The 24,660-nt window shown below is 38.5% G+C and overlaps 1 protein-coding gene across 1 annotated transcript in view; it reads right to left on the bottom strand.

Moving 5' to 3' along the window:
• The window catches only part of mycbp2 (MYC binding protein 2), an 84,495-nt gene extending 62,569 nt beyond the window's left edge, over positions 1 to 21,926 (bottom strand). The window contains exons 1-5 of the mRNA XM_037686680.1: positions 21,257 to 21,926; positions 17,425 to 17,500; positions 6,132 to 6,347; positions 1,363 to 1,516; positions 1,037 to 1,233 (exon numbers count right to left, since the gene is read on the bottom strand). Of these exons, the coding sequence (XP_037542608.1) occupies positions 1,037 to 1,233; positions 1,363 to 1,516; positions 6,132 to 6,347; positions 17,425 to 17,500; positions 21,257 to 21,528 (915 nt within the window). The 5' untranslated portion in view covers positions 21,529 to 21,926. The remainder of the gene's footprint in view (positions 1 to 1,036; positions 1,234 to 1,362; positions 1,517 to 6,131; positions 6,348 to 17,424; positions 17,501 to 21,256) is intronic.
• Between the last annotated feature and the right edge of the window lie 2,734 nt (positions 21,927 to 24,660).

Raw genomic sequence — 24,660 nt, 5'->3', positions numbered from 1 at the left:
ATCCTCACCAACGGGAAAAAAAACCTTCCACACTGCCGACATTTTGATTTTTCCTCTCTGCCGTGAGATCAAGTGGGCGCGTGTAACGTCGTCGTGCTGCTGCTGCAGGCATCCTTGTCACCGAGTTGTCATACAGAAACAGCGTCTTTTATATTGGCGAGTTATTTTGATGGAATGTCCGATATTGAACTTTAACTTTAATATCGGCCGATATGATACCATGTCGATAATATCGTGCATCCCTAACGTAGCATGAAATCACACAGTTCTTAGCAGCCTGTCTGCCACTGTGAAGATTCTCAAAACAGTCAAAATATACAAAATACAGAAAGAGGAGAAACACAAGCCTTGGTTTGTGACAGAACGGCATTTGAACCGACTAGGATTTTCTGCTCAAGGTGGTCACACAGCATTTTTGCTATCTGGGCTTAATTTTTAAGAAATTAAATATTTTAGGAAGAATGTTTTTTATTAAAGGAAGAATAAAAGATAGAGGGGGAAAAAAAGACAGAAAAGAGGCAAGAAGTAAACAAAAGAGCAGCTAATTGACAGGAATTCAGTCAGCGTAGCATCATCAAACAGGAAGATCAGAGAGGCTTGACATTTACAAAACTCAATTTAAGCTGCCCAGAAACTTCCCTGAGCTTCTGCACAGAGAAAATCCACAACGGAGGCAAATGTTACACTATTCATCCCTAAAAACATACTTTAATTCTAAAAAGCATTTTTGCCAATCTGGAGTTTAAAACCTGAATGGATAAAAAGGCGGGGTTTGAATCTCCTCACAGATGTCAGAAAAAGATCTTTGCAGTTGGAGTTTTCTCAAACACAAGCATCAGTAAAGTTCAACACTAAAAGCATTTGTTGGCTATTAGGCAGAAATGTAAACAATTTAAAACAGGCCTGTAAAACCTGGTTAACTGTCGTTACCTCTATCAGGAAAGCAAGAATAACACCAAGTGTTAAGATCATTTGTTTTTTATGTGAATGCAACAAATTTATCTTTGGCTAAATTAAAACGTAATCAACAAATTACCTGTATTGTCTGGCAGGCGTGGCTGCCATTGTTAGTGAGAATGGCAGAGACAGCTTGCAGGATTTTGCCCGTGTCTCCCCACGCCACAACAAGACTAAAGAGGCAGGCGCAGGACAGTGCAGTGATTTCCTGTCCCGTTGGGTCATTAGGTCCTGTGCTTCGGACCGTGGTCTCCAACAACAGTTGGAAGAGAGACTCTGAAAAAGCAAACAAGTGGTGCAAGATTAGATTGTTATGAAAATATATATCTACATTAATATTTAATTGCAGGGGTAATTACATTGTAGAGAACATCAACTTTCAATTTGAGACATGTTTATATTTACCTAGTACATCGGGAGGCTCAGTCTGGAACCCCTCTGGTTGTTGTCCCTGCAGCATGTCCAATAAAGCCTGCAGGCTGCGCAGACACAGTAAGGGGTGAGAGAACCGAGTCTCTTTTATCAGCTCGAAAACCCCGCACAGGCCAATGCCGATGATCTGCAGACAAAAATTTAAAAAGACAATACATATTAGCTAAAAAAAACTAAACAGAGAAAGATTCATTATAATGTTTATCAACAAAAATATTATACTGTTACAGTAGGCCCTCGCCACTTCGCGGTTCAACTTTCGCGGACTCGCTCTTTCGAGTTTTTTCAACGTAAGACTGTACATGACACACTGTCAACTTTAATATTACTCACGTGATGTGACGGTACGAGATAAAAAGTTAACCAAAATAATTTCAAAACAGGCACCATCATTTTGTAGTTTTCTTTCAATAAGCCTAGACTGTAACACACGTCAAAAGAACTACACTACCCAGAAGTCAACAGTGCTTTCAGCCGCTGCTTTCTGGTGAAATGGGAGGGAAAGTTTTGTAAAGCAAAGTCAGAAGTAACAATCTATTGAGCTCAAAGAATTGGCAGGAAAGTCACAAATAATCCTGAAGCTCAATAATCCACGCGCACATCAACCTGGATGGAGCGATGAGCTTCGTTGTTGCTGCAGGATAGGTCTGCTGAACCGGAACCAAGCCCGACCAGAACCAAGCTGCTGGTCTGCAGAGCTGGTGAGTAAAATTCTGCAGTACATATATGCATGATGTTAAAATTACGCATGTTTAAGAGTTTAGATCGTTGCAAGAGTGTGGGAAGGGTTTATAAGGCCTTAAGATATATATAAATACTAAAATAAATACAGCGTTCCTACTTCACAGTTTTTCACCTATCGCGATGGTGTCTGGAACGTAACCCCCATGATAATCGAGGGACTGCTGTACTGTGAAAAATTATTTTATGTAAATATTTGTAAGTGACAAACTTCTTGAGAAACCCTTAGTCAGTAGCAGGTGCATCACTCTGCTTGCAACAACATTCTTTGTTAAAGGCCTAATATGAATTTTTACTAAATCTGACTTCAATATCCACCAAGAACAAATCACAGAAAGACAAAGTCGACGCTCTTAGTAGAAGTGAGGTAAGCAAGGCAGCCTGGCTTAAAAATGGTTCCCGTCTCTGTCGACTTTTGTTGGGTTTACTACTGAATCATATGATGCTCTAAAATGATTTTCTAATTCAGTTAAAAAAAACTTTTGTAACAAAGAAATCTGAGAATCTTTAAAAAATTAAAATCAAAACTCAAAAACAAATATAATAAATCCATATTTAAAAAGAAAAAAAAAATCAGTGTTCAGTGCATTTATGTTTGCTGGATTAATAGTCAGCCCTTTTATTAAATGTGTCAGTGCCATCACTTTGAAACACACACACAGCAAAACTCTGACAAACGGTTCGTCAGCAACAATTAAGATGGAGTTAAACCTAAATCCTTAAAAACATTGAATCATCAGAAGCTCACTGCATTTGATTTAAAGAGGATAAAAGCCTGAAGCCTTCCCACAAGCTGGACACCTTCAAATGAAATCTACCCTTCTGTGATGCATTTACTTGGTAAGTAGTGTTAAAGAAAGCATCAAGCACAGCTAAGCCATTTTCACCAGCAGCTAATTATTGCAGGAACTGTTGAGGGTAAACTTTAAGCAAATGCAAAAAAAACCAGAAATGTCAGACTCATCTTTGTTTGAATTATTTAGCGTCATAGTAACTAAAAAGGGTAAAAAAAATTACTTGATGGGGGTTAAAAACCGCAACCAGCCTGATCAAGTCAATAAAATTCAAGCAAATTCAGCAGCTCTACCAAGTGAGCCCTAAGATAAAACATGCATGCAAAAACGAGAAAAAAATTTCACAAAGAACAAAAAACTCAAAGACCTCTAACGACTTCTGGTGCAGCAGGTTTTGCATTACTGTACTTATTTTTGTTAGAACTGTTAAATCAGATAGTAAAAATTATTGGACCAAGGAGTCATTCTGATGACTTTTTTTTTTTTGGCACCTTAAACACATTTACTGAAAATGTCTTCACGCGCACTCTCCTCCTGATGGTGTTGTACAACATCTGTGCATCCTTGGCCCAACACTTCGGTCTTATCAAGCACCATAAACTTTCTGTTTTTGGCAGTAAATAATGCCACAAATGGCAGTACATGGTCTCTTCTTAAAATGTAATGCTTTAACAAGTTAGCTACACTGTTTGTGCCTCTTTGATGCAACTTTTATGTTGTGCTTGCATAATAAATGCATAATAAATGCATAATAATAAATGCAAGCAGTAGCAGTTTTCAAGGAAGACTTTGTGACAGGTGCAAATCCTCAGTTAAGTTCCTATTTGTCTCTGAACTGCTTAGTCCAATTTAACTCTGTTTGAACAACAAGGAAGACAGAGAAGTCCAAGTCTCCCTGTCTCAGTAATGTCTTGTGATTTTGTCGAGATGCTATACAGAAAGCCAGTCCAAGTCTTCTGGGGACTCATGTACAAAGAATGCGTCATATTATGCACAAAAATGTGACTTACTTCTTTTTTACACAAAATTTTAGAAGTAATCAACGATGAAAAGATTGCAGAAATGTGAATGACTAACATACAGTAAGCATGTTTCTGCAGTTACTTAGAGGGTATGTTGAGAAACTGGTAATAATACGAAAACAATTACTGTGCACACCAAAGACACATCATGAACAAGTAGCCTATTCCATCCAGAAGAATGCACTTACTTGAATGGATATTGACATGTGCACAAAGTGGAGTAAAAAATGCCTTTAACAACAATGACTTTAGCCTTATTAGAGCATACTGCAAATGGTGATGGGTGTATTTAAAGACAGAGGATTTTCTGGCCCAAGATAACAACTGGCTAATCAGTTACTTTAGATTTTTAATGGCAATGCTGAGCTCGGCACTGCAGCCAGTCTTAGAGCACGACACGGCTCCTCACCGTTGGCTGACCATACCTATACAGCTGCCTGCTACATTGGGGTTCCTATAGCAACAGGGACATTTCAGAGGGAGCTGGCAGGCCAATCAGGCCTGTGCCAGTCAACAGAGCCGAGCCATGCCAGCTGTGAGGAATGGAATTAGCCATATGCCGGTCAGGTATATCAAATTGTTATACAATGCAGCTAAACAGGCAAACATTAAAGCACGATTTGCAGCAAGAGGCAGTTTCCTTAATGTAATTGGAAATATCGACTGCAAAACACATTGCTATAAACGCACCTTACCAAGATAAAGATGTTTATGTTAACGGAAAGCATTTTCATTCAGTCGATGTACAAATTACATGTGATGCACAAATGCAACTAACCAACATGGCAAGGTGGCCTGGTTCAATGAACAATTCATTCATTTTAATGAACAGCATGAATGGAAACTGACAATAAGCTGGCACAATGCCAGATTGGTGACTTATAATTAATTAATACATTTATTATTATTATTATTTATTATTATTCCCCTGATGTGCACCAAACTTCTGCAACCCTTTCATCCTGACTTCATGGCATCATTACCAGTCAACAGTTGGTGAGTGACGTGCTGATATTTGTTGGTTAAACTGGTTTCAGAGCATTTTGCCAGGCCTCTAGGCGTCTCTTCGTTTGCAGTACTTTTCAAAACACATGCATAAATGACAAAATTTCAGTCTCACGTTTCCCTGGTATACCTTTGCATTCATTTACAATAATAGTGTGTAAAAGCTATCTACTGCATGTAAATATTGGCAATGTTAAAAGATTGAGTCTAATTGTGCACAGAAAATATACCTACTTGTCAAATTTTTATAGCAAGTGACAGGTTTAGACATGATTGTTGATTGTGCAGAGAGGAGAATCACACGTGGAGGGCATATTTACATCCATTTGCTTATTAAAATGGAGGCGTGTCAAGGGAGGTGTTTGGTATTCCTTGGTGTGCTCAGTTGCACGTGACTTACAGAAGAAATAAGATAAAATAAGATGTACTTGGAATCAAGCGTACACACCATTTCATACATCTGTACATACACAGTTTCGCAATTCAGGTGTACACCTTGTTTCAGTAGGAAAGCCACAGAAGTCTTTATACATAAGACCCCAGCTGTTGACTTTCTGACATTTATATGTGACTCTTCTGATTACATGGCTTCCTTTTACCTGCAAATACAGTTTAGATTTTTGAATAGTGGCATAACAGACAAGCCAAGCGAGCTTACATTCACAAATTATAATTTATTTGTGATGCCACAAAAGCTCAATAAGACGTTAAGTGCAATTTGCAGATGGGGATTTAACAGATTGTGACTAGCTTTCACGTACAGCTGCTGCAGGAACTGTTTACCAAAGCAGAGCTAACAGGTTTGTTCTTCTGGACATAGTTTATTAAAGGAATACCCACAAATGTTTAACATCTGAAGCAAAAGTAGGCAATAATTCAGGTTATTAAAGACAATTTAAATATTGAATTAGAAATGATGTTTTTGTGTTCCCAGGTGCATAATAGATTTTGAATAAAAAGTTAGAGCTGAGACAATGAAGAATAAACAATATGGCAGCGGCACAAAACAGCAAACAAAGTTAAAATTAGACCTACTTCTTACAGGGTTGAAGTTTTAAAATTGATAAATTATTCAAATAAATACAATAAAAATGAAAAGCCCTAAAGGAATTTGGGTTTTCCTAAGAAACCAAGCAGTGCATACGCTGCCTTCACAGCAAATAAAGCTCTCTGGTCATACCTTTGGAAGCTTCACAGCTGGCTCACGGTACTCCTCCTCCTCCTCGCTGTCCGAGTCACCACTTTGCACCGAGGTCCTGGAGGCCAACGCGAGGGAGGCCTCTTTCTGCTGCCAGTCCAGCACACAGTGCCGCACATTGCAGTAAACATTAAACGCAGATGGGTTGCTGTGTAGTTTGATATCTGGTACAAAGAGAGCTCCATCTAGACTCTCAGCCTGTGAAAAACCAGAGGAAGAGGTCAGAGAGAAGTTTACCACAAGGATGCTCATTTTCTAATCTCATAACACGATCTAAAACCATTAAACCACATTTTTAAATTACATCTGTCACAATGTGACACAAGACGGGAAGCTGCTGGTCAGTTTGATAAGTGTCTTCCAACCACGCATGACTCGGGTAGTTATTAAAAATTTTACCCAATTATTCTCCAACTCAAGACGGTTTCCTCCTCGCCACAAACAAAAACCATGTTCAAGAAACAGTGCATCGACTTATTCTGAGAAACGTGTCCAATTGTGAATCTAATGAAGTTTTAATAAATGGTCTCATACGTTTGGCTTAAAATGGTATATTCAGATTTAAAAAGCTGAGTTAAACAAATTTAAACAGTTTTTAACATTCTCCTGTGTGACAAACTTTTGCACAAACTAGGCAAGACTACTGATTTCATGATGAGCTGAACACGCTTTTTTCTGTTTTTAAGACGAATGACTAAATACTTGAGCTTCTCTTTGTAAAAGATTGTTTTCGGTGATTATAACCTGCTTTTTTATAAGGAAACAGATCACCAGAACTCTTTTAGTACAGGGTGAGTTGTTATATTTTTACATCTTGTATTTTTTTCCTTGAATTAAAATCTGTTTTCTATCAGTTTGTTTCGTAGTTTTCCTTCTCACGTGCATTTCACAGCAGGACAGAATCCACTGGAGACAGAGCCATACAACTAAAACTACTCTGAAGAGATATACAGTAAGCAAAAAGTCATCTGTAGAAGTTTTAATGCCATCTCAAGAATGAACCAAGGCTCTCCGCTACTTCTTAAGTGAAGTGCCGAATGTGTTTGTTTTGAAACCATTATAATATAGATTTCACTGCAATAAGAAGCATCAGACAGTGGCTCTGAAAACAATACAAACTTCAAAATGCTTGCTTGCCATTATTGTTTCAAGAAGTTTACGATCTTTAAAAAGCTTGGGAATGTGATGTCACGCCACCGGTTAGCGGAAAGCAGATGAGTATGAGTCACCATACTGTGTAGCCACGATTCTTTGTTTCAGTAATGTCAGCACTGTCTGCACACGTTTGATTTTATTAAGGATTTTTTTTAGGGCCAACATGAGATGTTTATCTCTGTACAACCCCTTTTCTTTAAACAGAAAGACTGTTATTTACATCATGTAAAAAGTACAAAGAAATGTCTATTTAAATTACGTTTCACAGACATAGCTTTTAAAATGGATAATATTCAGATACTATATATAAACCAATATATTTTTCTTTAAAAAGAGATCTTTACTGATTACACCATCTATAATAACCAGTCAGCTCTGCTTCTGCTCGTTCTTCCACAGGAATATCCCGGCCCCAGAGAGACAGTATTATCGTATTACTGTCCAACCACGTTCTGTTCCTCTGGTATAGTTTGAGGACACGGTGATGCCTAATAAAGAGCTTGATTGTCAAACTTTAGGACATGTTTTCCAATCACTTTATGCACTTTTAATAGTGAGCTAGCTAAACTCTGAATGAAGTCTGGAAAGAATGTTGTTTTAAATTTGAGCTTTAAGGTTTCTTTATTTGTCATTGAGTGCTTCCCCTAGTTAACTTGCCATGGCGGGGTGCTCATCTCACCCATGATTTTTGCTGATGGGGGGACGGACACTAGTCTGAGCGCAACTTGTACCAACAGTTTTTGAGTGGGGGCAGGGGGCGTTTAGCATGAGGGTAGAGGCAACGAGTGCTTCCTTTAGCTTTTTAGCTAGAGAACCTGTATTTCTTGCTGCTAGCTTAGTGCTATGTCAGTGCTGGGTGGGCGGGTGGGGGGGCAAGTTTGGTTTGGTAGGCGGGGTGCTCAATTCGGTTGACGGGGTGGGGCACCCCGCTTGTATAATGGTAGGGGAAACACTGCATATGCACCACATGTGGTGGAACGAAACATGGCCCCATTTACATCCAACAAAAGTATAAATTGTAAAGAAAAACTGTAGTAAGATCTAAGATATGAACAAGGAAATAAGCTAAAACTAAGAATACTCTAAGCACTAAGGGAGTAAGGCGCATGCAAGGACCACTTTACAGCCTCTCCAGAAAAAACATTTAGAGAACTGAAGGGTTGCACTGCATGAGTAAAAGGATTAAAGTTAAGTAAGCTTAAAGGTGGGATAAGTGCTTAAAAAGGTACATTTTATAGATAAAACATATATGTTTTCTTGTAATTATGTTTATAAATAAATATTATTCATCAGTTAAATTTTCCTTTCCATTCTGACATTAGACAACCATCCACCCTTAACGAAGGAACTGTTACAATAATTACGGTATATTTGTAAAGTTGGATCTATTGCCTCATTCAGAAAAAATGATAAATGCAAGCCAACTGGGAGAACTTACAATAAAACCATTATGAAAAAGCAAAAGCACTCAAATCTCAATAATCGTTACGATCAGACAAACCACAGCCCACTGAGGAACGTCAAGGAGAAGCTTTCTCAATCCCACAAAGTGGGATCTTTTAACAACAGTTCCATGACGATCTCTAGAGAATCACATTGATCGATTCAGCTGCTCTTGCAGCGTTGTGCTTTTGGCATCACAGCTACAGAGGCTGATGTCATCTTCTGTGGGACAAAGGTCATTTATTATCAACTAAAACCTGCAAGTGAACAGAAGCTTCACTTGCATCTTACAGCGCTATGTACAGCTCCCTTAGCACTTGTAAATAAAACATTGCAATAATAAAACAGCTTATGGCTGGAAAAAATATTTAAAATAATCAAATCAAATAAATGTATTGTGAATGTGTGCCTTTTCAAAGAAGTCATGTAAAGCTGATTTGAAATAAGATCCAAAAACTGCAAAAATGATTGTGAATTTTAAAGCTGGTTTAGTTTTGATATTTTCATTACCAGTGATAAATTAGTTTCAAATATGGTAAAGCTGAAGCAGCAGCTCTTACTATTTTAGCTCTTAAAGTGAATGGGAACATAACTTTTTCTATAGGACAACTGTTACTAATTTAAATGGTACAAATCATCAGGAATATGTTGCAGCAAGTGAAAGTGAGTTTTCTTCCCTCACATGCACTTGCTACAATGTCAATAAAAAGGGACGCATTTAGGATGTGATGTGTACAAGAAAATATAGATCCATGTTTGCAACAGTGGTGGGATGTAACTAAGTACAAATACTTTGTTAATGTACTTAAGTACATTTTTCATGTATCTGTACTTCCCTTAAGTAGAGTTAAATGTGGGTACTTTATACTTTTACTTCACTACATTTTACATCAAGTATCTGTACTTTCTACTACACTACATTTCTATAATGTGTTGCATTACAAGTTACATTCATGTTGCGGCTTTTTGATTTGTTTGTTAATTTGAAAGTAACTAATGGTGAGAGGGGAGCTGGTCCATTGAATCACTGCAAAGTGGGCAGGTAACGTTAGACCCGCCTTCAAGAAAAGCCGGGCCAATGACATATATTCTAGTATATTTGTCACTGAGCTGGGTGCACCTGCAGCACCACTAACACACCCAAAATGTATTCCACCACAGGAGAGTCAGCCAGAAGATATGCTCCACCCATGCCTTATTGAAAGACTGCTCAGTACAACAGGACAGATTCTCTCCCAAAAGAGCCAGACTGGACTCAAAAATCTTTGAAAACCAACTTCTTCTGAACTTGAACAAGAAATTCTTGCTGCAATATTAAAATGTGTCAGTTCATGATGTTAGGAGACAAGAGATGTCTCCAAATGTCTCGACACTCAGGTCCAAGTTTTAAAAATGGTGTCAGGAAGTTAAAATATTGTTCAATATTGACCCATTACAAGGTTGACTAGACAGTATTTTAACTAGAGTTGATGACAAACTGGAGTTGAAATATCAGTGGAAATGATCAGAGCCTGTTCCTTTGTTAGTTGTGTCTAATGCCCCTTTTGTTCAGGAAGACAACTTTTACTTAAACGTGTTTACTGCAGTTAAAATATCACATTGGTTTTGCTTTGTGTTAAATAAAAACTTTCAAAGGTATAATCATTCCTCTTTCTTATTTTGATTAATGGCATTTAACTCTGCATGTCATCCTTGAAATTCTGATGCACAGAATCACAAGTCCAAGTGTGAACTGTGTCACACAATAAAAACATGTACAGGTCCTTCTCAAAAAATTAGCATATTGTGATAAAGGTCATTATTTTCCATAATGTAATGATAAAAATGAAACTTTCATATATTTCAGATTCATTGCACACCAACTGAAATATTTCAGGTATTTAATTGTTTTAATACTGATGATTATGGCATACAGCTCATGAAAACCCAAAATGCCTGTTCCAAAAAATTAGCATATTTCATCCCACCAATGAAAGACAAGTGTTTTTAATACAAAAAACGCCAACCTTCAAATAATCATGTTCAGTTATGCACTCAATACTTGGTCGGGAATCCTTTTGCATGAATGACTGCTTCAATGCGGCGTGGCATGGAGGCAATCAGCCTGTGGCACTGCTGAGGTGTTATGGAGGCCCAGGATGCTTCGATAGCGGCCTTAAGCTCATCCAGAGTGTTGGGTCTTGCATCTCTCAACTTTCTCTTCACAATATCCCACAGGTTCTCTATGAGGTTCAGGTCAGGAGAGTTGGCAGGCCAATTGAGCACAGTAATACCATGGTCAGTAAACCATCTACCAGTGGTTTTGGCACTGAGAGCAGGTGCCAAGTCGTGCTGAAAAATGAAATCTTCATCTCCATAAAGCTTTTCAGCAGATGGAAGCATGAAGTGCTCCAAAATCTCCTGATAGCTAGCTGCATTGACCCTGCCCTTGATAAAACACAGTGGACCAACACCAGCAGCTGACATGGCACCCCAGACCATCACTGACTGTGGGTGCTTCACACTGGACTTCTGGCATTTTGGCATTTCCTTCTCCCCAGTCTTCCTCCAGACTCTGGCACCTTGATTTCCGAATGACATGCAAAATTTGCTTTCATACGAAAAAAGTACTTTGGACCACTGAGCAACAGTCCAGTGCTGCTTCTCTGTAGCCCAGGTCAGGCGCTTCTGCCGCTGTTTCTGGTTCAAGAGTGGCTTGAGCTGGGGAATGCGGCACCTGTAGCTCATTTCCTGCACATGCCTGTGCACGGTGGCTCTGGATGTTTCTACTCCAGACTCAGTCCACTGCTTCCGCAGGTCCCCCAAGGTCTGGAATCGGCCCTTCTCCACAATCCTCCTCAGGGTCCGGTCACCTCTTCTTGTTGTGCAGCGTTTTCTGCCACACTTTTCCCTTCCCACAGACTTCCCACTGAGGTGCCTTGATACAGTACTCTGGGAACAGCCTATTCATTCAGCAATTTCTTTCTGTGTCTTACCCTCTTGCTTGAGGGTGTCAATGATGGCCTTCTGGACAGCAGTCAGGTCGGCAGTCTTACCCATGATTGCGGTTTTGAGTAATGAACAAGGCTGGGAGTTTTTAAAAGCCTCAGGAATCTTTTGCAGGTGTTTAGAGTTACGTCGTTGATTCAGATGGTTAGGTTAATAGCTTGTTTAGAGAACCTTTTCATGATATGCTAATTTTTTGAGACAGGCATTTTGGGTTTTCATGAGCTGTATGCCATAATCATCAGTATTAAAACAATTAAAGACCTGAAATATTTCAGTTGGTGTGCAATGAATCTGAAATATATGAAAGTTTCATTTTTATCATTATATTATGGAAAATAATGACCTTTATCACAATATGCTAATTTTTTTAGAAGGACCTGTATTATCTGCAGCATCGTTCATTAAAATGGCTCAACACTATTAATGTATTAAAGAAAATATACATATGGTAGGCAGACTTAAAGATATGTAGACCATTGCATTATGTAATACATTCAGGAAGTACTTTTGCTTTTAATACTAAAGCAAGTACTTATTTACTTTTAGTTAAGTAAAAATGTTAATGTGGTACTTCTACTTTTATTAGAGTACATTTTTGTCTGTTTATTTGTACTTTTACTTAAGTACAGTGTTTGAGTACTTTCTCCACCACTGGTTTGTAAACCCCACTGCCTTAATCCAATCAATGCTTTGTTTTGTCAGTTGGAAAGAACAAATTCATGACCCAAACATCCTGCTCATGTGAAGGTGTCTTGTGTGTTTGTGTGCTTTTTTACTTGCAAATGCAAAAATAATGGCTTCAGTAAATGTTGTGGTACAGAACTGCAGACAGCACTGACAATCCTCTTCTAGAAGACAACCCAACAGAGAGATGGTTAGGTTTTGAAAACCGCATTGAATGTGTTAAACGTGCTCTATAAGACAAATGTTAAATAAAAAGGATCTGATGCAGTCTCCACGATAACAAAGGTAATGAGTGCATCACCAGAGCATCTCACTAGGTTGCGACTGCTATAACAACTAGTAAATGGTATTTATGAGAGTCGCCAAAATGTCTTGAAACGTTTACAAGGGTTCTCAATTTATTTGTCAAAGAGGCTTGCAGTCTTGTTACTTGAAATTTGAACAAATTCAGAATTTTGTGTTGCCATAGTAGCTACAAAGTTTACAAGACAGTGGCTATGTTGAATGGTCTGGAGACAGTGGCATTGACAAAAAGACCAGAGAAAGAACTGGAAGTGGCAGAAATGAAGACGTTGAGGTTCTCCTTAGGAGTGACAAGGATGGATAAGATTAGGGATGAGATCGTCAGAGGTACAGCACAGGTTGAACAACTGGGAGATAAAGTTAGAGAGACCAGACTGAAAAGGTTTGGACATGTCCAGAAGAGGGACAGTGGGTATATTGGTAGAAGGATGTTATTAGAAATGCATTTGCCAGGAAAAAGACAAAGAGGAGATATGGATGCAGTTAGAGAGGACATGGAGGTAGTTGGAGTGAGGACAAAGAGTGAAATGGAGGAGGATGACTCGTTGTTGCGACCCCTGAAGAGGGAAAAGCCAAAAGAAGAAGAAGAAGAAGCCAAGGTATGTGCATAATAAGCTCAGGCAGGTACAAAGTGGGTTAAGGTGGGCAAGGAAATAATCTGCACAGCCTAAGAGAGACTTTTGATAGCCGTGCACATGAAAATACACAGCGATTTTCACAAATTGGCCACTTGAAACTTGGCCATGCATCTCACCGATTGTAAACAATAAAACGTAAGCTTTTCTTAAATAAAAATTGCTTGTGGCACACTAAACAAGACTTTTATCCCCTTTCATAAAATGTGTTCATATCCAAGTTGCCAGCAGCTAAATCCTCAAGGGTGCATTAGATTATCTTTTCCTGGAAAAATATTAGGTGTTGATAACAAAAAAATATATTTGTTTTGTTTGTTTTACTATTTTTCCAGAGAAACAGATGCTTAGTTGTGTCTTGAGTTTAACACTTACACCAACACACGATATGATGTAACTGGAGCTTCCTTTTATTTAACCTGACCAATAACTGAGATTATCACAATCAATAAGATGCATAAAAAGGCACAATATAGGATTATATTTGCTTTTATACTAACACATCTGCTCCATATATTCTGTCATGTTTAATACTTTCAATTCATTCAGGCCCAGTTTTCTGTGCTTTAGTTGGCATGAGGTATTCTGAAATAAATTATGTATTTATACAAGATGTGCTGAAATAACAATTAGTGCTAATAATTAGTTCAAATGCAGACTGTAGATGAACATTTATCCAGCTCGTTAAAATAATGCAAGCCATAAGTTTAGTCTAGTATTCTTGTTGAATAAAAAGTCACACAAAAGCAAACTGTACACAAACCTTAAGAAGGTTTAGGAAATAAAAGAATTTTCTTTTCATTAAATTGGTTTCTTGGCAAAAATGTAAAAAGACAAAGAAGCCTAAGGTTTGCTTATACTGGTTATACTTTACTTCCTAGAGTCAGCACCAATGTGGCCATTCAGAAGGGGGGTTCCCAGACTGCAAACAAGAAATCAGAACCATGCTTCCATGGTGGGCTGATTAAAACCTGCATCACTTCTTGATATCTGTCATTCAAATTAAGTACCACACATTCATCACATGTATTTTCTTAAAATTAATTAAGTAGACGGCAGCACGGTGGCGCAACAGGTAGAGCTGCTGCCTCTCAGCGAACAGGTCCTTGGTTCAAACCCCGGTCCAGGGGCCTCCTGGGTGGAGTTTGCATGTTCTCTCCGTGCATGCGTGAGTTTTCTCCGGGTGCTCCGGTTTCCTCCCACAAACCAAAAACATGCATGTTAGGCTGATTGGTAACTCTAAATTGTCCCTAGGTGTGAGTGAAAGTGTGAATGGTTGTTTGTCTCATTTGTATCTATGTGTCCCTGTGATGGACTTGCGACCCGTCCAGGGTATACCCCGCCCCTCGCACAGTGACTGCTGGACATGGGCACCAGCGACCCCCGTGACCCAAAATGGAATAAGCAGGTAAAGACAATGGATGGATAATTAAGTAGACGTTATTAAAAATATATACTATTTACAATAGATTGTTTAATACGGTTTCATAATTCTTAAAATGTAATTTTTGTAACACGACAGATTACACACCTGCCTCTAAAAACAGACTGTTGCATCATCCTTTTCTAAAGATGTTGTGTGTGCCGGGTCTTTTGTTCTCGCCCTACTTTTATGTTTAAGTGCAGTAGCAAACATAGATGAGGAAAGATTTCCAAGTCCATTCCTGTCTGACTACACCAGTGTCAGAGGAGTGACAGACAAAAAGTCTATGTAACATACAAATGAAACATGACTGCCCATGGAACAACAATTAAAGTTTTGGAGCTCAGCTGCCAACCAGCCATGCCTGAGCTACACTTCTCAGTCTTTGGAAACTGCTCTACAATGACACAAAACAACAACTGGATGAAAAAGCCAACCTAAAGAAAACTTAAATGTCACATTGAATCCATCATGATCTCTCTCCGGCCTCTGATTCATTCAAAAGTGATGAGGTATATGTAGATTATACATACAGTATCTCCTTCCAAAAGCTCTGTTCAAAAGCAAAAATTAATCAGAAGTTTGTACTTTTTTTAAGAGAAAAAGATAAAGTAAAAAAGTAATACAGAGCTTTTCTTCTAATCGTTTTTAAATAAACTAGTAAAAAAAAAACCTGAAGGCTATATAAAAAGTATACATAAGAAAGAGAAAAACACAACCGCATCCTCTTGTCCAGATCTGGTTTCCTCTTCGGATGAAAGAGATGGAAGTAGGCAACTGTTGCCATGGAAATGAGAAACACATTAGGTTGCTTGGCAACAGAGCATCATGCACAAGTCAGAGTCACTGCCCGTGTGTTTTAAACGTAACCTCCCCACCTCTCCAGCTTTGTGTTTAGATGATCTAAGTGGAACCTAACAACAACAAACTTGAAAATATTGATTCTACAAAACACCCCAAAGACTGCACAGAAAGTGACCTCGTTTTTAGTCCTGCCATCAATCAGATTAGACTGATCAGAATCAAACCAGCTGTAAGGATGTACTATTGTGAAGATGCAACAATTGCAAATTAAATCTGTCAAATTGTCAGTCAGGTCATCTGGACGGTTTCTTTTTTTTGCGGAGACATTTCGTCCTTCATCCAAAGGACTTCTTCAATCTGAGGAGTCACCAAACAAACTGGGTCCCACAAACAGCACAACAGGATGAAACAAAACAACTGGATGAAAAAGCCAACCTAAAGAAAACTTAAATGTCACATTGAATCAGTCCTAAGTTGTTTTCACACCTGATAGTCCGGTAGACTTGGTTCGGGACCAGTATTCATGACCTTTGTTTACATTTGAGCTGGTGAGTTTGCATTCACACTGCACTGTGCAGTCGAGTCAACCTGTTGAACCAACCTGTTCCCCCGCTCGCCTGTGGGGGTGCTGCACCAAGAACTACTGAAAGAAACTACACAAAAACCTCTGAAGACACGTCTTCTTCTTCTTCTTGAAATAAAAACAAAAACGGAGTGACATCAAGTTTTATCAGTTTTAGGAGTTATATTTTGTCATTTTTCAAAAATGGACTCAGCATGAGCAGAAGATGAGACAGAAGACCATGGAGAATGTTGTTTTTCACACAAGGCAGCTGACGGCTCCATATGAGGAAAGATAAATGCGTGTTTGCCCTGCACTGTACTCCACTTCTTGCTTGTGGAGCGGGGCCCGGTCTGTTTACATTCACACTGTACTGGAACCGCGCTGGAGTTCTTTTCTACCGGACCAAGACCTAGGTTTTAGCCCGGGCCAGAGTTCGCCTTTTTGTTCCATGACAGAGTTCGATTCACACCTCCCCAAACGAACCGGACTTCCTAGGAAAACGGGCTAGAGTTTGATTAAAGTGGACTAAACAGGGCTGGTGTGAATGCACCCTTAATCTCTCTAGTCTGTGAATCATTCAAAAGTGATAAGGAAGTTTGTGTTGTTTGTGGGACTCAGTTTGTTTGGTGGCTCCTCAGATTGAAGAAGTCCTTTGGATGAAGGACAAAACATCTCAGCAATTAGATAAACCATCCAGATGACCTGACTGAACATTGTTGGATTTTTACCTGGATTAATGAGCATGAACTTTGGTGAAACCTTTCAAACATTTTATGTAGGGGTGCACCGATTACAGTTTTCTGGCCGATCACCGATTTCTAAAAAGTCTGACCTGCCGATTCCGATTTTGGCCGATACAGATTTTGTTTTATAAGCGACAATGTCAGGTGTTATAAGGTCACAATACACCTCCCATCTTATTTTGCTGAAAAACATACCCTTGAACAATATCCTAAAAACAATACAAACTTGTTTTAACTGGCCATGAGGTGGTGCTCTGAAATATAAATGAAGTTTAGACAATTGTTAAAACTACAAAAATCAGTAAAATCGGTTTCTCATGCAAGTATCGGCCGATTTATCCGTGCATCCCTAATTTTATGTTAGTTCAAAACTAGTATAAAAATTAAAAAAATAGCTTCTCAAGTATGGCTTTTATCTTAAAACCTGTCTAAACACATGAATTACCATGCACAACTAAAACAAAAAGAGCAAATACAGCATTAAAAGCGTCATAATGAATGAGAAAAGAGATAAACAATATATAGGATCTCTTACCTTTGTTCTTGATTTGACTTTTGACTTAACTTTTTGTCGTCTTTTCAGTTTCTTCTTACTCAAAGCCTTCTTTCCCCTGAAAGAATACAAGCAAACAGATTTGTAAAACAAACGCTTTCACAAAAAAACTGGGCGTGTAGTTTGGTCCACATTAATTTATAGTATGTAGATTTCAATAGTAATTAGAGCCTAACATTGTTCTAACATGAGTGCTCCTTTATTAAAATTTAACTAATAGTTCATGCTACAGTACCAATGTGTCATGTAGCTTTTTGTGGAGCTATAGTCAGTATTTCACTTTGCTGCTCCAAATTGCAATTGGCATTTGCAAAGGAGATCTCTCTGAGTTTGACCAAAACAATCTAGAACCTAAATGCCTTTATGCTTCTTTTTTTTAAAGTGCAAAAATATTTTTTTAATCCTTGGGAGGGATTGTATTTCCACGTAGGTAGGTCAGGTAATTTGAGTCGGATGAAATATAACATATTACTCTTCAGTGAAGTGTTGAAGTGCCACCACTGATCAGAGCAGCCTAACAGGCGACCAAAACAAAAACATTTTCTGTGATACTCAAAAATCTGCTTTTGTTACAAATTTCTACATGACTTTTTATTTGTATTGTTGCACATAATCACTGGAAGAAAAAAAAATCAAGTTTTTATTTATTTGGTCTACTTACTTTTTGTAGTTGCACTTGGCATTCATTTTCCTCGTTATTTATATATTTACTCATTGTCTTATGCTGAGAAGGGATGGAGTTGTAGCAGTTTTTCCTCAAACCTCCTAAATTCAATTCAACTCAGTTTATTTATATAGTGCCAAGTCACAACAGAAGTCATCTCAGAGGAGCCTGATAACTAAAAGATCTTCCTCCCATTCTGCTTTTGAAACTCTAGGGACCACGAGTAAACCTGCAGTCTGAGAGCGAAGTACTCTGTTAGGAAAACATGGAACAATAAGATCTCGAATAAGATGGAGCTAGGTTGTTGAGAGCTTTGTAGGTTTGAAGTAAGATTTTGAATTCAATTCAGGACTTGACAGAGCCAGTGGAGAGAAGCTAAAACTGGAGAGATATGATCTCTCCTACTAACTCTGGTTAAGACTCTGGCAGCAGCATTTTGGATTAAATGAAAACTTTTTAAAGAAGTATTTGGACACCCAGATAATAAACCATTGAAATAGTCCAGTCTAGAAGTGACAAATGCATGAAACAGTTTTTCTGCATCATTTTTAGACGAGATGTTTCTATTTTTAGCGATATTACGCAGGTGGAAGAAGGCAGTTCTAGTAACGTTTTTAATGTGGGGAATAAAAAAGACATGTCCTGATCAAAAATAACACCAAGATTTTTAACATTAGAGCCTGAGTCCAGATTAATACCATCCAAGGAGAGCGAAAGACTGAAACATTTATTCATAAAATGCTCAGGTCCAAAAACTAAACCCTCAGTCTTGTCTGTGTTCAAAAGCAGAAAAATTAGGGTCATTGAGGTTTTTATGTCTTTAAGACATGCTTGTAGTCTAAGTAGCTGATTGGATTCATTGTCTTTCATGGACAAATATAATTGTGTATCATCAGCATAACAATGAAAATGTATGCCATGCTGTTTAATGACATTACCTAATGGAAGCATATACAAGGTAAAGAGTATTGGTCCAAGCACTGAACCTTGAGGAACTCCATGACTAACTTTGGTGTATGATGAAGATTCATTATTTACATTTATAAATTGGAATCTATCAGATAGATATGATTTAAATCAATTTAAAGCTGTTCTTGTAATTCCAATATCATATTCAAGTCTCTGTAATAGAATATTATGATCAACTGTATCAAATACAGCACTGAGATCTAACAGGCCCAGTGTAGACACCTGTCTAAATTATGTCATGCACTCTCATGAGACTTTTGAGTTGTTCCGAGACGTGCCACTGCTCAGAGAATGTGTTGAGGATGACTCTCAGCTACAACTTTTAGTTCAATCTCTGTAAAAATGACTGAGTTGTAGCCATTTTGTAAGATATATCTACTGTTTTTTTAATATATTTTGCTAATGCTACAGACAAACAAACACAGGCAAAAACATTATCACTTATCATCTTTGGGCAACAATGATAGGCGAGATGAGGCAAAATAAAAACACCAAGTATTTTACTAATGATAAATGTTCTGTGCTGTTGTCATCACCCCTGAAGTATTCACAAAATTCTTCTTCCTGACTTGGGCTGGTTTGTCAGATAAAATATTCACACTAAATTTTAGTTAGCACCATGGTCCTGGAGAAAAATATAAGAAATTACTCAACAAAAGCCTCTTGATGAAAATGGAAAAGATTTCTGCAGTCAAAATGCAGCTTTACATCAATGCTTTTTCATTTATATAAATGAAAAAAGCTAAAAAAAAAAATTTAAAAAGGGAACAATTATTGTATTGTATTGATATAATGCAATGTAATGAATACCAAATAGACAATTAAATGTTCTTTAAAGAAGTCATTATGAAATGGTTGTAAATGATTACATAAAAAACACTGTTTTCGTGTTTAATTACCATCAATCATTATCCTCTAATTAACTGGCAACAACAATAGTGAAAACCCACCCACTAAAACCTAATCAAAATACTAAAGTATCTAGTTGCTAAAACACAATTTTTCACATCTTTATAAGTATAGCTCAAACTAATTAGGATTTGTGCTTGGCTACATGACAAGACAAAAAAAAAAAAGGATAGGTAGGATGAGGTCAGCTATAATTCATATATACATATATAGTTTTTTTTATTAACCAGGTAAATAAGAATGGTTAATAAAACAAAATACATGAGCACTTGCAAGTAACTGGTGTGCACAAGGCTGAAAGGGTGGAGAACAACAAACAAGTCTGTGAGGGAGGATGCAGCATCAAAACTAATCAGTCTACACAACCTGACTGACTACAGTGACGTAACTGCATTGGCCGCCTGTGATAGAAAAACAAAACGAGTACGTTTAAGTCCCAACGCGTAATCCCAAACATTTATCGCCATTACCGTTTATATTAAGAGTTAGTCAAATAAAGTATGCACAGGTTCTTAACATTAAAGCTTAAAAACGATACCGCTTTATTTCGGTTATTTCCTGTCAATGTTTAGCGAAGAACTCAATGTCCGGTGTTGTGCCGAAAAAGGCACCCCTTCAACACAGCGTGCCTATGTCGTGGGAAGCACGTTTTAGTGTACTAGTTTATGCTGGTAAATTTAATAAACATCCGGAGTCACAAACCGATTTCTGATTTCCTATATCATAATAAATCATTAAACTGAAATAATTCCGTAGTCAAATAAATATGGAGATAATTGCAAGAGGTTTCACTGGCCGAAGAAGGCTACATGGTTCCGTGCAAAGCCTATATGTATATATCAAAATGAAATAAAAAAGTGTTTTAAAGGGCAGTCATAAACAATTATATCCGACACTTCGAACTTTCACATAATTTATAAATAAAACCGCTTTCAAATAATCGTTTCACAACGCGAGAGCTTTTCGCGGCAGGGGTGCTTATTTCGATACAACACCTAACAGTAAACCAACGTTGCGTTAGAGCTAAGGAAGTCAGACAAAAAACGTTGATCTAGCAAGCTGACTCATGGCTCATTTATCAAGTTCTAGGGCTGCTTGTTTGTATCTGAAACACCGAAAGTTAGACCTGGTCAAATTAAACAATAAACTTTGTATATGGTTTAATTTAAGTGTGAATTAGCTTCCCTGTGTTAGCATACAGTCGTTAGCACGGTTAGCCCTTCAAATGACAGAGCAGCTTCTGGTATTTATGAAGTTCACACAGACACCCACCTTCCTTGAGTTATCCCTTGCTCCTTATCGTTGATAGCGGTGGTATAAATCCGTCTGTATCTTTCAGCAAGGGCTCGTCCAGAGAGTAAAAGCTGGTACCGAGTCCGACAATCCGACTGGGCTCCGGGTGTCGGGCAGGAACCCATTCCCGAACCAATGGTAGAGACATCGGCTCCTACTCCCGAAAACACCCTGACACCCAGCCCCATGGACGGCGATAAGGAGGGCAGGATCCCTCCACCGGCGGCCGCTGCCGCAGCAGCACACATCATCGTCTTGCAGAACAATGCATATATCACACGGAAGATATCACAGCCAGATAATATCCAGCCCTCGGATGCAATTCACATGTCACGTCATTTGTTCGCTCTAAGCTGCAAAAACCGCCACAATTAGCATCCACGGTTCTCGGTTATGACAAACGCAAACTGTAGCCTCTCTGGTTGCTGCTGCTAAGGTCTTCCGATCCGATCCAAGGCGGTGCTTCTCTCCCGAAATTCGACGTTGTCAAGCCACAGGATTAAAACCGTCTAGGATAGCAGAAGAGACGCTTCTCGTGAGCAAAACTCTCGTATTTCGGTTTCATTCGTTCTATTTTCCCTGACTATTTCTTGACCCCGTGAAGGCAGCACCCTCAGCAGGGCTGCCATCTTAGCTCCATCATCCCTCCCCTCCCTGACCGCGTCTTGCGTCGTTCCCATGCCGGGGACATTGTCAGACCACTGAACCATCGGTTACTTCTCTCTGTCAGCTTCAAAAACAGGACGGAATCATTCGCAGAACAGACCAGTGGCGAGTTTAGACTGTTTTTGGGGGGTGCCTAAATTTGAACTCAGCACCCCTACAAAAATAAGATTTTTTTTTTTAATGGGGGTGATTCTGGTTTTGGGTTTTGTTTATTGCATTTATGATTCAATGCAACAAAATAAACAAATTCAAAAGGTAACAGATCATTGTATAATACTTTGTTTATTTACATAATGACTTTAATTGCGGCAGCACGGTGGCACAACCGGTAGAGCCGCTGTCCCTCAGCGAGCAGGTCCCTGGCCAAAATCCCGATCCGGGGGGCCCTTCTAGATGGAGTGTGCATGTTCTCTCCGTGCATGCGTGGGTTTTCTCCGGGTTCTCCGGTTTCCTCCCACAGACCAAAAACATGCATGTTAGGCTGATTGGTAACTCTAAATTGTCCCTAGGTGTGAGTGAGAGAGTGAATGGTTGTTTGTCTCTATGTGTCCCTGTGTTGGACTGGAGACCCGTCCAGGGTGTACCCCGACCCTCGCACAGTGATCGCTGGACATGGGCATCGGCGACCCCCGTGACCCAAAATGGAAGAAGCGGGTAAAAGATAATAGATGGGTGGATGGATGGACTTTAATTGCTGAATGTCCGGCCCCTGAGCTGCTGGCTTTCAGTAACTGTGGCCCCCTGAGCAGTTTTGCTGAGTATCCCTGCTTTAGAGGGTGGAATACAGTTTATTCAATTTCCAAAACCTAAACTGAGTCTGGAAAAATGTTAAAGATGGATAAAGCTCTGGGGCCGACCTCATGAGCAGCAGTGATAAACAGGAAGTACATGTTCATCTGTATGAAGGTAACTGCAAGTAAATCCTCCTTTTCTTTTTTTGTTATAATTACAATTTGCTTACTGGTTAAATTAAAGGTTAGTGCTTAAAGCTAGTTGTGCTTTTTTTGCGTGTTTTGTATGTAGATATATGTTTCAACTTCTGGTTGCATACGTTTAGTCTTTGTTATGATCAGTCAGTGGTGGAGAAAGTACTCAAACACTGTACTCAAGTAAAAGTACAAAATAAACAGACAAAAATGTACTCTGGTAAAAGTAGATGTACCATATTAACATTTTTACTTAAGTAAAAGTAAATAAGTACTTGCTTTTAAAATACGTAAAGTATTAAAAGTAAAAGTACTTCCTGAATGTATTACATAATGCAATGATGCAATCTTTAAGTGTACCTACTGTATGTATATTTTCTGTAATACATTAATAGTGTTGTGTCATTTTAATGAACAATGCTGCAGATAATACATGTTTTTATTGTGTTTACTCTGTGACACAGTTCACACTTGGACTTGTGACTCTGTGTGTCAGAATTTCACAGATGGCATGCAGAGTTAAATGTCATTAATCAAAATAAGAACGAGGAATGATTATACCTTTTGAAAGTTACTATTTAACACAAAGAAAAACCAATGTGATATTTTAACTGCAGTAAACACATTTAAGTAAAAGTTGTCTTCCTGAACAAAAGGAGCATTAGACACAACTAACAAAGGAACAGGCTCTGATCATTTCCACTGATTTTTCAACTCCAGTTTGTCATCAACTCTAGTTAAAATACTGTCTATTCAACCTTGTAATGGGTCAATATTGAACAATATTTTAACTTCCTGACACCATTTTTAAAACTTGGACCTGAGCGTCGAGACATTTGGAGACATCTCTTGTCTCCTAACATCATGAACTGACACATTTTAATATTGCAGCAAGAATTTCTTGTTCAAGTTCAGAAGAAGTTGGTTTTCAAAGATTTTTGAGTCCAGTCTGGCTCTTTTGTTAGAGAGAATCTGTCCTGTTGTACTGAGCAGTCTTTCAATAAGGCATGGGTGGAGCATATCTTCTGTCTGACTCTCCTGTGGTTGAATACATTTTGGGTGTGTTAGCGGTGCTGCAGGTGCACCCAGCTCAGTGACATATATACTAGAATATATGTCATTGGCCCGGCTTTTCTTGAAGGCGGGTCTAACGTTACCTGCCCACTTTGCAGTGATTCACTGGACCAACTCCTCTCACCATTAGTTACTTTCAAAGTAACAAACAAATCAAAAAGCCGCAACATGAATGTAACTTGTAATGCAACGCGTTATAGAAATGTAGTGTAGTAGAAAGTACAGATACTTGATGTAAAATGTAGTGAAGTAAAAGTATAAAGTACCCTCTTTTAACTCTACTTAAGTAAAGTACAGATGCATAAAAAATGTACTTAAGTACAGTAACAAAGTATTTGTACTTAGTTACATCCCACCACTGTGATCAGTTAACACTAAAATGATTTTGTACAAAGTGTTTATTAGGTTGTGTAATGTAAAGCAGAGCGCTACACCTCTAGCATCTTAGCTAGCGTGTCTGTATTGCATGGCACTAGTTTAGTGCTACTTCTTGTGCCATTAACGCTAAAATTGTTATTGAATCAAGTGTTTATTTATATAAACGAAGAGAGATGTTGAACAACCCGTTAAAATACATCAGAATGCAGGAAATGGCATCTACTTTATTCAGAATTGTCTGGGGGAGGACCTCCCCTCCCCACCAGTGTGTCCAGGAGTGTCATCCCCACTCCACACACACACACACACACACACACACACACACACACACACACACAC

The sequence above is a fragment of the Nematolebias whitei genome, chromosome 13 (genome assembly GCF_014905685.2).
Source record: "Nematolebias whitei isolate Nwh7 chromosome 13, NemWhi1, whole genome shotgun sequence".
NCBI lineage: Eukaryota > Metazoa > Chordata > Actinopteri > Cyprinodontiformes > Rivulidae > Nematolebias > Nematolebias whitei.
The sequence above is the reverse complement of the archived record's forward strand: the minus strand, read 5'-3'. Positions and strand labels throughout refer to the sequence as shown.